Below are 16,269 nucleotides of genomic sequence, written 5' to 3' on the forward strand. Positions count from 1 at the left end.
TAAGCACCGCCAATATTTCATGTTACGTCACGACGTAAAGTGAACATCATGCATGACCGAAACCTTAAAAACTGAGTAACCGGATAGACCGACGGAATATTAGAAAACTACAGGTTAATGAATGCCATTTTGTGCAAACTGTTAACCTGTAAACACCTGAAAACTCCGAACGCTAATCAACAATCCACAAAAAGAATTTCTGAGGTGTATTTCTCAATACAGGACTGGGGTATTGTCGAAAACGGTATTGTCGAAAGCTACATTCAGTCACTCACAAACAGCTGTCCCAATCAGAACCATAACATTAGTTTCTTGTAAGCCCATGAGGAAAACCAATACAATTACCAACCTCCTGTCAGAAAACTGAAAACTGATAAAATACATTGGAAACGGAAACAGTCTCGACGAATGAGTGAGCTTTTACGGCGCCTTTAGAAATGGGCTTCACACATTGTATCCATGTGGGACGGCCTCGACGAAATGTATTAGGTAGACAAATGATCATCTATGTATGGAACTCATTGCTATGTACAGCGTGAGTAACGTAAATTGTGCGTGGAAGATTTGAAATCAGAAACCAGTAAGTATGTGTTATGGTTAAGTTTGCTTCATTATGTAATGAAAGAAAGATAATTTTTGACTTATAATTTTATTGGGTAGCCCAGCTCCGTAGCCTTGGCTTGTATCCAGTGTACATACTTGGACACCTCCGTGTAGAGCCCCGGCAAGTTTTGTTCTGCGCAGCCCCAGCCCCAGCTGGCTATACCTGCAACACCAAACGGGTGGTACTTCCGGTAGTCGAAGTACTGGTCTGATGGAGCAAGGCTAAACAGGGTGTGATACCTCCGGTAACCGTTATACTGGTCTGATGGTTGGTTGGTTGGTGTTTAACGCCGCACTCAGCAATATTCCAGCTGCATGGCGGCGGTCTGCAAATAATCGAGTCTGGACCAGACAATCCAGTGACCAACAGCATGAGCATCGACCTACGCAGTTGGGATACGATGACACGTGTCCGTGAAATCAGCGAGCCTGACCACCCGATCGCCTCTTACGACAAGCATTTTGAAACACCGGTATCCGTAACACTGGTGTCATGGAGCAGTACTAAACAGGAGGTGATGCTTCCGGTAGCCGAAATACTGATCTGATGGAGCAGCACTAAACTGGGACTGATACTTCCGGTAGCCGTAATACTGGTCTGATGGAACAACACTAAACATAGAGTGATACTTGCGGTAGCCGTAATACCGGCCTGATGGAACAACACTAAACGGAGGGTGATACTTCAGGTAGCCGAAATGCTGATCTGATGGAGCAGCACTTAACAGGGGGTGATACTTCCGGTAGCCGTAATACTGGCCTTTGGAGCAACACTAAGCAGGGGCTGATACCTCCGGTAGCCATAATTTTGGCCTTTGGGATAGCACTAAACAGAGGGTGATATACTTCCGGTAGCCGTAATACTGGCCTTTGGAGCAACACTAAACAGGGGCTGATACCTCCGGTAGCTATAATTTTGGCCTTTGGGGCAACACTAAACAGAGAGTGATACTTCCAGTCGCTGGTCTGATGGTGAGTGAGTAAATATTTATCGTCACAGCAATATTTCAGCCATATCGTGACGAGAACAATTAATTATCAGAAAAGATCAATAATATTTGAAGCTATAAAACTGTTTACGATGAACAGTAAAACTACAAGTGTATCACAGATAGAGATATGAAACTAGCATGTAACTAAAAACTTCTACTATAATGCAAGACAGTACAATATAAAACGGGATATAGATCACCAGCAACTGAAGGTAGCTCATCATACTAGATACCATGGGGACTTACAGTACTTTGGCTACCTGCATGGACCTTCGACGGATCTATATCAGCCCCTCAGCCGCTGGTGACTGTAGTTAGATTTAACCATAACTTAAAAACACACAAATACCTTGCTTTACAAATTCGGTACGTTTAATTTACCTTGAATGTTTTGGGACTTGCGTATCCCCACAGGAGGACAATACTTTTACAATACTTCAACCCCCTGCGGGGATACAGCCAGTCTCAGCTGTGAGGATACAGCCAATCTCAGCTGCTAATCAAACTCGTCTGATGGAACAACACAAAACAGGGGGTGATACTTCTGGCAGCCGAAATACTGGCGGGGAGGTGGGGTATCCTAGTGGTTAAAGAGTTTGCTCGTAACGCCGAATTCGACTCCCCACATGGGTACACTGTGTGAGTCCATTTGTGGTGTCCCCCGCCGTGATATTGCTGAAATGTTGCTAAAAGCGGCGTAAAACCATACTCATTCACTCACGTAATACTGGCCTTTGGATCAACACTAAACATGGGGTGATACACATTATTATTGGTTATTACGCCTCTTTCACAAGTGTTTACGATTGGTTTGAGGGTAGGAAAGCAAAACGGACTGCTTCAAGTGCTTGACTGGTCAAACCTGGAAAATTTGAACAAGAGGGAAAATAACAGCATCTTACCCTCGGCGTACCATGCATCCCCGTGCTTGCAGACCAGAGGTGAACCACTGTCTCCCTGTGAATGAATATTGTTTTGAATAAACAGTTGGATAGAGCAGTTTCCATTTTTTCTATAGATGACATGTAAATTTGTCCTCACACAAACAAACGGCAATTCAAAACATTTGAAACTCCGCATGTTTTCCATGTTATGTACTGACCACATCAGGGAAGAACTAAATACAATTCGGATGATTCATATTTACCTGGTACCGTCAGGTAACAACCTGAATGCAAATGATGTAATTCCTTCACCATGACATGTTCGATGTTTGGAAATAGTTTAATTACACCGTAGAAACATTCTATGGCGTCATCTAGTCGCTTCATCAAGAAGACCTGGGCGATTCTATGTAAAGATATTTTATCTGCTGTTATTGTTTACTCTCGCTTTGCATTATCTCGATATTACAACAGGAATTAAGGTAAAGGGCTACGACAGGTTCCAAACAACCTGAGTATTATTCAGAGCGGCGTACAATTCTGCTGACCAACTGTGTTGTTGGATGAGGATGAAATACTTACACTGCATGCATCCCTCCCTCCCGCCGCGTAACCGGCACACAGCATTGTACTGGGCGTGAACTCGGAACCGTACCAGTCAGGCCTGCTGCACACGTTGTCGCTGATCAGGGGAAGTAGCACCTGGTTCAGGACGTTGTCGTTGCCGGTCCCTAGGGCATAACAGGTTAGATATTCGTAATCAATACCTGTTGTGCTATATATGTGTTTATGATAAACATACATGTAATATACTCGGGTTACACTATGTTCCCGGCGGCCAGGGCAGCCCCGTTTCACCGAAAAGGGATGGACAACGTGGGGCACTGAATGAGCAAACGTGACAGTCCGTGATTGCCGTGCCAGATTTTTAAACTGTTCAAAAGTTTGCCACGGCAGTCACGGTACTAATGAGAAACCTCGTAGGCCGTAGTAAAACGGGGGGAACGCAAAAAAAACGTGACAGCACGTAATAGGCCAAAACAAAACTTGTAGACGGTCCGTAGTGGGACAGGAGACGTGTATTCCCCGGCATCTCACGGCCCTTTCAAGTTTTGTCACGTTCGGCCACGTTTGTTTGGCGTTTTGTCACGGTTGTTTCACCCTTGCTGTCCGTTTTGTCCCGGTTCTCACGGCAAGCCAGGCTGTATGGTGGCCGACTCGTCCCATTCTATCACGACGCATCCAGGTGTGTGACGGTTTACAGGGCCGGCGAGATACGGCAGATTGCGTTCTCTGGTATTCCCTCTCTGCATCTGATACTGGCCTTCTTGCTGACGCAAGGACTCAATGTATGCCCCCAACAAACATAAAAACACAAAATCTTCTTCATCTTGGGGATTCATGCTGCTCTTGTGTCTCAGGATACAATGGCTGCTATTGCTTGGGAGGCCTTAATTTTATACCGTGGGCACAAACGTGGTTCAAAGCTGGCCGGCGTCCACGTTTCATCCATAGAAAGCCTTCGCAGAACGCACAAAATGTGTCAAAACCTCGATCAAAACGTGAGAAACGTGAGGGAACCCATCATAACGCGACAGGCCGAGAGGAAACGTATTTGGCATCCGTAGTGGACTGCGGGTCGAACTTCCGGGACTCAGCAGCCCGTTTTCCCTACAGCCCATCACGGATACCGTGATAGACCGTGAGAAAACTTATCAGGACCTTACAAAATTTGACTTTGGAGGAAAAAAATGGCCAAAATACCAGGGCGCACTACGTTTTGGGGAAACGGGGCTGCCGAACATAGTGTAATCCTAGCATTACATTTTATTTCTCGTGGTACTCATCTTTCAAGGACAAAACCGGGGATAATATATCATAATGTATTGGAAACAATAAAAAAACGCGAACAAAAAAACCCCGATTTCTCAACAGGACAATATATTGGTGTCGATGAAACATAATTCATCAACACAGCGGCATCACATGTCCATTGTGAACGTCATCTCAGGATGAATGTAGCTGTCAAGACACATCTCAGAATCGTGTGCTTGATAGTTTGGACATCGATGTAAACGCCGTTTCCTTTCATCTGACATGGCAAAACTTGAATTTTTTTTGTTCTGTGTAGTCACGTACTGTTCGAGGGCGAGCGCTGTTCGCTAGTAAAGTGATGTGACGTCCGTAGGTCTGAAGTTGGACGTGCAGACGAATAGCATCGTCACAGTACTGAAACCGGCCAAACTGTAGTGGATGATCATCGATATACGATATTTCCTCATTATTACGTTCCCACTATCGAAGGTAGAAGAACATTTGCGTCCGTGCGACACCGACATTTCACAGCTGTGTAGAAGATGACCTCATTTTTTTAAGAGGACCAATCTCCGACCGGTAACCAAGTTGCCTTGACCTTGCCAGTTGGGGAGTACGTTGAGGTGACATCAAGACTGCTTGTATAGCTGGAAGTCGCAGTCGGATGTTATGCTCCGGTATCGATACCTCACAATACTTTCGCTTTTCGGATGCAGTCAGAAACCGATTTGTAAACTGAACGATTCATGATTGTCAAGAATGTGGTGTTCCAGTCAGTAGTTACAGACCTCAGCGTGACTGTAAGGTGTTACCGTGAAAGCCCAAACACCGTTTTGTGAAATTCCGATTCAATCATTCTAATCCCACGGATCCGCTCAGTTTCAGATAGGCAAGCATTGCCTTTGGTTTGGATGTCAACAAAATTGTTTTTCAGAGCCATATCACTTGAGTAATTGAACGGCAGGAAGGGAGTCATGCTGCATTTACGTTGCAGAAAGGAGCGCGATGCAGATCTGCATCAATTAACAAATAGTATATTGGGAGCAACACAGAAGTTCAGTTACCCATCTATACCTTAAGCCGTCTCTTTTTACAGTAAATGACGCTGAAGACCGGGATCTTCACGGTCATTCCCTCACATAGTTCGCATGTCGTGATATAACTACACCATTGTAAACTCACTTACACCTGTACCTACCTAGTGTGTCTCCCCATCCCGCTAAGTAGCAGTGCTGGCCAACGTAGAGACGCTCGGAGGAAGATGGCAGGCACACAGGCCGGATGTAGTCGGTGTAGTCGATCGTCTCATGAAGCACGAGAAGAGCTATGTCGTTTAGGACGGTGTGGCTGTCGTAATTTTCGTGAATCACGAGCTCTTTCAAGTGGTAAGTGCGTTGCGTGACGTCATACCGGTCAGCGTTGTGCTTGCCACCAACTACCTGCCACCGCGCAACGTTTTTACTTATGGCTCTGTAAAGATGTAGAACTAGTGTTAATAGTTTCATGATATACCTCCTATATCTCAGTTGAGAACATTCATCTTTCGCGAGCAGAACTACTAAATTATGCATGTCAAATTAGTAAAATTTCATTTCTTCAGTTATACTTCCCTGATACAAAGAATCTCCAAACAACCATCACATAACATGACATTGCCCTTGTTTTAAAAGTCCATTCTACTTCGAGGGTGGGGTACAATGTGTGAAGTCCATTTCTGGTGTCCCCGGCCGTGATATTGCTGAAATATTTCTAAAAGACCGCATAAAACCATATTCACTTACTACATCCGAAGGGATGCCGGGTTAGGATGGACCCTAAGCACATAGTAAGAAGCGACCAAATGGATCGAACAGGGTAGCTTTGTTGATAGCGTGACTACGGCGAACAGCATTCACTCGTTTTTCTGGTTTAGATTTGGTTATTGACAGCCCACCGTCTTTTAGCATATACTGCTGAGTGCAGCGTGAATAAACTCACATAATACTTTCAGTATATTTCTTAATCTCTGCACCGCCTCTCTCAGTCGGAAAAGGTCAATATACCTGATTATTGATTGGAAACCTAAACCGAACAGCATTTGAGCAAAGCGATCCTTTGCGACCAAGTCATTTAAGTACTAGACAAAATATTATGGATGTCAAGTCCTTCTTTATTTCATCCACAACGTTACTTGGCTGAAACGTTGTGTATAGAATAAAGAAGAACATGACATCCATAATATTTTGTCCTATACTTGAATACCAACTTCTATATGGCTCTCATGAACCTAACTCATTTACATCAACACACACATACTGTATTCGTGGCGTATGCCAGGAAAACGGAAGGTCGGTGGTTGAATTCCGGCTTCCTCATGACGTTATTATATTGAACTTGTTGTCACCCTGAATGGCGTTCGACTGCTCGAAGTCATCATGCTGTGTCTGAGAGGGGTGTCCATTTTAAACTGTGGCATGGTCTCGTTTCACCTCGTGGCGTTGACATTGACGGAAGGTGTTGGCCATACCTTGATACCTTCAGTGTAAACTGACACAGGAGCACAGATACTTACTCGTCAAAGCAGTGCGCTGCCGTCAGTATTAGACGGTTGTTCAAAATGGCGCCGCCACATACAGGTACTGTCATTTCCTGGAGTAGGACCTGGAAGTCAGGAATGTGAGTAACGTGACTATTGACACTCCTCTAGATTGCTTAGGTCATGCCATCTGTCTTGAAATAATATCTTTGAGCAACGTGTCCATAGATCGATCACATTTTGCATACATTCCCTGGATAGTGGACATGTTTACAAAACATACATGTAGTTTTGATATGAGAGTTTACTCTTTTGTAAAATATGAGTATCGAAATCATGAAAACAGCCTGTTGAGTTATATAAGTACCCTTGGCTGAGACCAGCCACATCTGTTTTGGTCAAATAGGTTTCCAGAAGTAATAGGATCTGCTCATTGTACAACTTGATAGGCGCTACTTGAGTCATCCAGATGGATTATTGCAACAGTCTGCTCGGAAATGTCTCCCAAGAACAGTTTGCCAGACTTCAGCGTGTGCAAAATACTGCTGCACGTATAGTCACCAGGACTAGGAAATCTTCACACATTACACCACCCATATCACTGCATTCAATTTGGCTTCCTGTACAAGCAAGAACTCAATTTAAACGTTTGACTCATGTCTAAAAATGTTATCATCAGTCAGCTCCTCCATATTTGAATGATCTCATTCACAATTTATGTACCACTGAGATCACTTCGATCTGCCGACCATCGTCTACTTGAAGTACCAAAGTACAATCTTAAAAAGTTTAGATATATTCCTTTGTCTACTGGACTGCCACTTTATGGAACCCGTTACCTCTTCAAATCAAGTAGGCAGAATTTAAGAGCGACCTCAAAACCTATCTCTTTCAGACTTTCTATAACTTGTTAGCACCCATGGAAAAACCCGCCTATGACTTTTTGCAGTGACTTCGTATTGTTTGTCGCGCCATGAGCAAGCACTCTGCGCCTGACGTTTGGCGCAGTATAAGTGCACTTATTATAGCTATACGATTTCAATAGTTTGCATGTGATAAATATATTATCAAGCGTATTAGGTAGTGAATATATACAGAAAAACTATCTTTATACCATCCATGGCCATGCCCCATGCCTGGCTTCCTGACCATTCACGACACGCGACGTTGCAGGAACCACCTTCGGAACACCGCAAGTGACGTTGGATTCCGCCGACGTTGTCACTGTTGAAAGAAGTGATAATAAGACTTTCAGTCAATACCATAACAATTATAAGACAAGTTGGAGTGAATCAGTACAGTTTTGTACCGCCCTTGGCAGTATTCAAGCAATATCTAGTGCGGGGGACACTCGAGAAAAGGGCTTTACACGTTTTGCCAATGTAGAGAATTGACCCCGGTTCTTCGTTGTGACAAGCGAACGCTTAAATCACTCAGCTACCCAACCGCCTGATTATTTGGAAGTATAGTAAGGTTACAATCTTTTACATACCTGAAGAATGAAATATTAAGTACTATTTACTCCAGATTTAACAATATTTGAGCATGACCTTTCCACACCAATGGCAATTCTGAAAATAAGGATTCTCTCTAAGGAATTTGTCTAACACATTATTTGAAACATTGGTTTATTCCCTGTCTTTGGCGTTTTGAATTTGCTTGCTAAAGGTATACACATCTGTGTAAGCGAAAGAATATAGTAGTCTTTCCAATGGTTGCCACGGATACAGAGACATGACACATCTCTGGTCTCTGTGAGAATAAATATTCAGTGTTTGGTATTGGTGTTTAATTATATTAATAAAAACAAATTAGTTTGGCATCTCATCGGCAGTGTGCCGTTCTACAAAACAACCTTAGCGCTTCGACTATCGTAAGTCTGTGTTAAGTATGATCTTCTTCGCACTAAATCAATGTGTACAACGGCACACATGTCTGTTGCGCTCTACCGGTTTCTAGGTATATGACGCCCGCTTATAGATATAGAAATCTTGTCGAGACTAGATAGTGATTGATATTATGAACACCGATGTTGCCACCAGGATACGATGATGTACAATCAGCCAATCACCGATTTGACCACCTCGCCCCGATTTCTCGAAACAAACTTAAGTCTGAGTTTTGACCTAAATTTGACTTTTCACTCAAATTTGAGAAACCACAGGAAATTGCATTTCCCAGAACGAACTGAAATCGATATCAAACTCAAACATGGTATACAATTTGAGTTTGGTGGATACATTACTTAAGTTGTTTGGGCTTTTATATTTTAAAAATGCAGTTGAGTTAAAACTTTAGCTGTTTCAAATTGTCACACTCCGTTTGAAATTTGAGTAAAAACTTAAGTTTATTTCGAGAGGCCTGAACATGTAGAATCCCCACTGGGTTGTGAATCTGACGAACTTAGAAACAATCTGCACCATATCTTAGACAATCTAAGGCAGTTAATAAAACCCCCTAAAAGTTACTTTAAGATGTCAGGGTCAGGGGTTAGTGTCAGGGTAAGGGTTAGTGTTAGTGTCGGGGTTAGTGTCAGGGTTAGGGGTTAGTGTCAGGGTTAGGGTTATTTCTTATCTGAAATGTTACCTCTGATGATAAATCAGAGGTACGTGATAGTAAACGTCAGAGGTGTCCTTTAACTTTTACATTTGATAAACAAATTCATATTAAGAAGCACCTCAGTATATCTGGATACTGCCAGGTGTCTGGTAATAAAGACACTTATACCTACCTAATGTTACCAAGGTAATGAGGAACGGGGCGCGCCACATCGTTCCTGTGTGTGAAAATCCACGTGATCTACGACTCACGTTCACATGGTAGCAAGGGCTTATTTCCTTCCATAGTGATACGGCGATTAACAATATTTTCTTTCAGTAGTGACGACACAACAGTGTGGTTCAGGATCTTCAGGACCTTTCGGTGTCAAGGATATCCAACTTGTTCACATTGCTCCAGACTTGAGGTATGTCAGAAACTAGGCATATGTGGATTGAGTTTATCAAAGTGTGTAGGTGGGATTGTGAAAGTTCGGCAATTGTTTCAACGGGTCATAGTTTAGTGTCAGGTTATCTTGATATAATGACGGACCACATCCGTAATAAAGGCGTTGTGTATGATAGGGAGAGCTTTGTGATAGATGAGCATGGTTATTGCATGTTTAGGAAGGCATAATTCGGTTTTATCTGGTACGATGAATTCGCAGGGAAGCAGTGAGCGAAATAGTTTCCTATTATTGCTAGCCATCGGGCTAGCTATGCATGAAAGTAAGTAGCCCACAAAATAATTCACTAGCCCGAAATTTGAATGTAGAATCTAAGCAAAAGATTGCAAAAATAGATGAGAATAAGATACTGTCGGCATGACACGGGTTTCATCATTTAGCTGCTAATATTATGAACATTTCCATCAGGCCATAATCTTGCTTGATTTAAAAGTGTGTTATAACTAAACAAGTCGAAGAGAGTGATATATTTACTAAATGACCCCATGAAAATTCACCAGCCAGTCGGGCCAGTGACTGTGGAGATTTACTGGCCCGACTGGATTTTATTAGCCACGGGCTAGCGGGCCAGTGGCTATTTCGCACACTGCAGGGAAGAGTGATATCTACTGAGAGCTGTCAACTTGAATTGGTTAATCTTGCTCATTTGTTGATAAGTGGGTTTATTCACGAAAGGCTCAGTCGTCTGAAGTGCACAAATTTGCTATGCAGATTTGCCTCCCTTAGGCATACCAGGAACCCATAACTGTAGGTTCGAATCACAGATTTGCCATGAATACGCCGTCAGCAGCACGCCTCGTGCCGTGTTGCTAGCTTTTACGTGACAAAAATATGTAGGTCCAAAGATTTTTAACAAAATATTTCGTTATCAGTTGTAACTGATAAAAATAGCTATTCTTCATAACAAATACCAGGTAACGATTAAGTGTGTGGCCTCAGATTACAGGACATGTCTATGGAAGATTGGGTCAGATGAACTTTTAAGTTAGCCAATCATCATCTTGGCGTGTACATTCTCGGTGCGAGTGATAGACACATTCATATATTCTGTTTTCTGTACCTTGGGAACGAATATGATCAGGGATTTAACATGTGTTATATTTTGGATTACACTTTCTTAGTAAAGTACAAATTCTAGTACTTTTTGAGTTGAGCCCCAGCCGGGATTCGAACTCACACCCTCAGAGTCAGGCACCCAATCGCCAGCACACAAAGTCAGCCGCCTAACCCACTCAGCTGCCGCGACTTCCACAAAAATGGAAGTCGGACAACTGGTAGTCTAGACTGCGGGCTTTGTGGAAGTCGCGGCAGCTGAGTGGGTTAAGCAGCTGACTTTGTGTGCTGGCGATTGGGTGCCTGACTCTGAGGGTGTGAGTTCGAATCCCGGATGGAGCTCAACTCAAAAAGTACTAGAATTTGTATTTTACTAAGAAAGTGTAATCCCAAATATAACACATGTTACATTTGACCACTTTCTAAATGGCATTGTGTAATCATGATCAGGGATTGTTGAATGGAAATTAAAAAACCCCAATTGTTCCATGGTATATAACCGAAGTATATATATTCAGTTTTCCTGAGCTCAGATAAAAAATATCAGAATTGAGATGGTAAATCTTCAACCCCAGCCCAAATCGGTCTCGATTATCCGCTAAAACAGAACAAAATAATATGTATGGATTATTGAAAACAACAGATTGCATCTGGTGTTTTGGAAAGTGAATCGATACGAATGTTAGAAAGCTGGCATCTCATTGGCGAGGGAACCCAAGAATCTTTCATTTAGATTGGTCAAAATATGCACATGGCTCATCTGTTTTGCATTTTTTGTATTTCTGAAGAGGTGAGGTGAAATTGGGTTTAACGTTGTGCTTGAGAATATTTCGCTCATATGACGACGTGCATGCGTGTGTATGTGTATGTGCGAACCTGCTTAATCTAGCCCAGATTTAAGCTGGTTTTATAGTGCTAGCCCACTGAGGTACCATGCCGCAGTGAAGCATGAATACCCCACTCAGACACATTATACTCCGAGCCGACCAATCCTTGTTGTACCCATTAATGCCGAGCGCCAGACAGGGACCAACAAGTACCATATTTTAACGTCTTTTGGTATGACGCGGTCGGGATCGAACCCGCGACCTTCCGCTCTCCGGGCGGACGCTCTAACCACTACACCACGGAGGCGGTCGTATTTCTGAAGAGAGGGAATATAGATACGTGTGCACACTCACATAAATGCTACACTTGTCAACAATTATATGTTGAAGCTAAAAGGATCAAACAAGTAAACATTACGACAATAAAAATCTAGAAAACTTTGACGCGAAAGCGTCTCTTAGTTCATCAGATCAGCAATATTTTCATTGAACATATTTGATCAACATAGGCATGTTTGAAGCAACATGGCTTCAGTTCTTTTCCCAGTTTATATCTTATGCCATTATTTTGATTTTTGAGCAGTCACCTCCCTAATGTCTTTCCACCGCAAACGAGCTCAGTAGTGTAACTGGACGGAAGTAGGTAAAGTCGTACTCCGCTTGTGATGAACTGGCACGTTTGTACTGTTTCCCTTACATTAAAGTGTTAAAGTACTTCGTATGAATATGCATTTCAGGGTTTAAATATAACAAAACCCGAACATCTTGCAACGTATTTTAATTCTTGTTTAAAACAGAAATGCTTTACTTTCCAATCAATTTCCATAGACCTCAGAAAGTGCCCACTTTTTATCAACTTTCAAACAAACGTCATTCATTTCAGGGTTAAGTTTACCTGAAACTGAACAACTAACTATTGGGAATTACCTGAACGTGTCGGTCAAATATGACATGTTATACGTAATCGTTTTGACAAAAACAGAAATGCATTTTCAATTCAGTTACATGTTCGTCCCATACACGTTTCTGATTTACCCGCAAGTCCAATAGATTTTTCAGATTTACCTGTAAGTCCCACAGACTTTTCAGATTTACCCTCAAGTCCCATACACTTTTCACAAACTAGTTTTCATTCCCTTTGTCTAATCTCAGTACAAATAAGAACACCCTTATGTATAGTGAACGGAAAATAAATCCACGGTTAAATTACTTTTGAAATCGGCTATGTATTTCCCGATGGTTTCTAGTTTGCGATCCGCGAGGATTCGGTTTACAATCATTGCTCTTCAGCACCAGCTTGTCGAAAGAGGCGAATATCGAGATCAGGGTCCCGATCCACAAAGCGTTCGTAACGTTACAACCTATGGTAACTCTGTACTCTATCACAGGCTTACAAATGGCATAGTGCTGCGAACGTTTTGTGAATAGGGTCCCAGTAGGTCAGGTTGCTGTGGTAAAGGCGACAAGCTACAAAGTGACAATATCCTCCCTGGGTTTCCATAACACACAGATATATCCTGGTGACACGTGTTTTCGCTCGGATAGGACATAAATGCATATAAAATTAAAACAACAAAGCCCATTACAAAAATATTATGCCTGCCTGTTTAGATAATCATTTCTTTTAATTAGCAGTCGCAATCAGCAAGTTCACGCTCCCAAAGTTTTTATCGTTCGCCTCGGAATTCCACTGTCGGCCATACTGCTTTAGGGTGACGTCATATGTTTCCGCTCGCCTCATTGGTTGACTATTTTTGTCGCCTCTTATATGGAGCTCTCTTGCTCTCACTGACACAAAGGGGAAACCCGTTTCACAAGGCAGTAATAATGAAAGTCAATGATGATCAAATATTGGAAAATTGAATAAACGTAAAATGTCTAGAAATTCACAACATATTATATACATTTGATATTTGAACATGACGTCTACTCCTCCGGTTCGTCATGGCAAGGACACGAAAACTCTGAATGCCTCCGCTTAGATCTTACATGTCTGCAATACTTTAAGTGGGTCTGACATGTCGGGTGTGTACACTGCGCCCAGGTTACAAACACCAAAGATACACAATGCTTGACTTCTTCTGGTTGCCACTTCTTGCATTTACAGCAGAGGTCACTGGGGTCATCGAATTGTGATTCTTCACTGCTCATGGAGTCATGATCTGAAACTCTGTTATTTGTCACGATGCCAGAGGTGCAAAGAATTGGGGACTGTGAAATGGTTTTCCGTCGAGTGGTTGAAGTCGATTTATTCTTTGGTGTGACTTTTCTGGGCCTGTATTCGTCTGCTGCATTCCTTGATGTTCGACGATCTTTGCCATAACCTTATCTTCAGTGATAGCTTTCCCCTACTACAGAGCTTAGAACTTTCCGTTTCTTGGTTGCTGTAGCATTCCTTGTCAAAACTTGTTCCGCATTTCGGAAGAAATCGACACTTCTACTGCTGCTGTCGTCAATATTATCGTCAGAGATAACTGGAGAAGGACTAACTGATGATGATTCAACATCCAGCATGGAGCTGAAAACAGTTGATCGAAGAAATACGCTGCGCTTTACTGCGTTCCTGTCAAAGGGATATATTCCACTTTTCCTGAATGACGACTGTAAATTCGCCGGTGTAAGTGCTGCACAATAAGCCTTACGTGCAATCTCACAAACAGAATATCGGTTGATCCCAGATGTGGAATGTTCACGCAAGAACTTGTGTCGCATGCCGTTGTAAATTTTCTCAAACGGACCAAAACATCCAATGTCTATAGGTTGCAAGACATGTGATGTGTGAGCAGGCAATACAAAAATAATTATGTGTCTCTCCCGTGCCCACTTGATCAATGACAGTGATACATGAGACTTGTGACCATCGTACAAAACTAGGACTGGATTGTCCGGCGTTGGTGGTAGAGCATATTTGATGAAATGAGCTTCAAGGTTCTTCTGGAAAATTTCTGTGTTCGACCATCCAGATTCACTAACACTTCCTTCAGTACCGACAGAACTGCCAGTCAGCAATCCTTCACGCATTCTCTGTCCTTTAAAGACAAAACAGGGCGGTAATACCATGCCGAGGGCGTTTCCACTGCCTATAACAGTAGTTGTATTTGATCTGGGTGTTGTCACAGCCACGGGGATATCGGTGCGTGATGAAACTACATGAGGTGGAGGTTCTGTACAATGCCCTTTTCATCAATGTTGTAGATAGACTGAGGCCGATTTTTCAAGTTGTACTTGTCCAATATAGTGTCAAGCTCATCAAAATATTTGCTGATGGTCTCCTCTGATGTTGCTTAATTGGCTGGCATAGTTTACAGAGAACGTGGTTTCTGAACCTTAGGTTCCGGCCATCGCTTCAACAAGCTGTGAAACCATTGGAACGAGAGGGGTTTTTCATCCTTGGTTTTCTTTCAAAGGCGAACTGCAAGATCCGTAGCCAAAGCTGTAACCTCCGTACGTGTGTAGCCGTATCATAAGGAAGACATCATCTCAATATGAGTGGCCAGCATCTGCTCTTCTTCCTGAGATAATAAGGCATCGGGTCCCGATCGTACACATTCCAAGTCAACTTTGCCCCGAATCCGATCACGCAATGTAGAATACGGCACTGAAAATGTTCTAGATGCACTTTTGATAACCCCCCTCTCTCTCTCTGTTTAGTGGTGGTTCAGGGAATTTGACAGCATTTCGGTACATGAACGAAGTCCCTGCATGTAAAATGCTTCCAATTATGGACCAACGGAAGGCGTCTTTCCAGCATGACAACGCTACTTCACATACAGCACGCGTCACGATCCGCCACCTTGCTGATTCTTACGTGAATATCTTGCCATGGCCATCCCTATCACCTGATATAAACCCGCTAGAACACCTATGAGATGAACTCGATCGACGTGTACGTCAACATCAAAACACACTTCAGACACTTCTTCAACTGGCCATCGCATGTCAGGAAGCATGGGGATGAATTGTTGCCAATGGTGACCATACAAAGTACTGATTTTGACGCAATCTTGTGGACTCAAGTAAACTGAAACACAACAATAAAGGCTGCTGTTGTGTTGGCGAACTCTTTGTCTATAGGCGTTGGAATTTTCACCTTTTTACCATTGAAATTACACTAAATAATTGCTCTTAAACTAACGCAATATATTCTTCTAAAATGGCTTTTGCGGTTTTTTAGAGTGTATATAGATGTAAAAAAATGTAAATATGATATATACTGATTTTGTCTACGTCAAAAGAGGCCATACAGTAAACACCATGCTTGTTTTCCTGTGTTTGTCCATCACGGGCTGGTCAGGCACGGATTGTATGGCAGATAATGTCGCCAAGGTAGGTGGCATACTTACACGACTTGACAGCAAGGAGTTATATTTACTTGTGTTCTTATCAACCTGTCTATGTACTGTGATCTGTTTTAAACAGTGTTTAGTTAGAACACGCACACTTGTTTATCAGAGATTAGAAGAGTGAAGCTTGGGGAAATATGGCGTAGGGAATGTGCGTGTGCGTTTGTGTGATTTTCCTAAAAAATAGAATCTATATTGGAGGATATGTCAGATCCATCTTTGACCGCCAATCA

At 42.6% G+C, this 16,269-nt stretch overlaps 1 protein-coding gene across 1 annotated transcript in view; it reads right to left on the reverse strand.

Moving 5' to 3' along the window:
* Positions 1-633: 633 nt before the first annotated feature.
* The window catches only part of LOC124291758 (transmembrane protease serine 9-like), a 35,999-nt gene continuing 20,363 nt past the window's right edge, over positions 634-16,269 (reverse strand). The window contains exons 14-20 of the mRNA XM_046728831.1: positions 9,541-9,679; positions 7,924-8,033; positions 6,846-6,934; positions 5,493-5,764; positions 3,062-3,210; positions 2,498-2,552; positions 634-766 (exon numbers count right to left, since the gene is read on the reverse strand). Of these exons, the coding sequence (XP_046584787.1) occupies positions 642-766; positions 2,498-2,552; positions 3,062-3,210; positions 5,493-5,764; positions 6,846-6,934; positions 7,924-8,033; positions 9,541-9,679 (939 nt within the window). The 3' untranslated portion in view covers positions 634-641. The remainder of the gene's footprint in view (positions 767-2,497; positions 2,553-3,061; positions 3,211-5,492; positions 5,765-6,845; positions 6,935-7,923; positions 8,034-9,540; positions 9,680-16,269) is intronic.

Source organism: Haliotis rubra, unplaced genomic scaffold (assembly GCF_003918875.1).
Source record: "Haliotis rubra isolate DU_JTF1 unplaced genomic scaffold, ASM391887v1 Scf5, whole genome shotgun sequence".
NCBI classification, from domain to species: Eukaryota; Metazoa; Mollusca; class Gastropoda; order Lepetellida; family Haliotidae; genus Haliotis; species Haliotis rubra.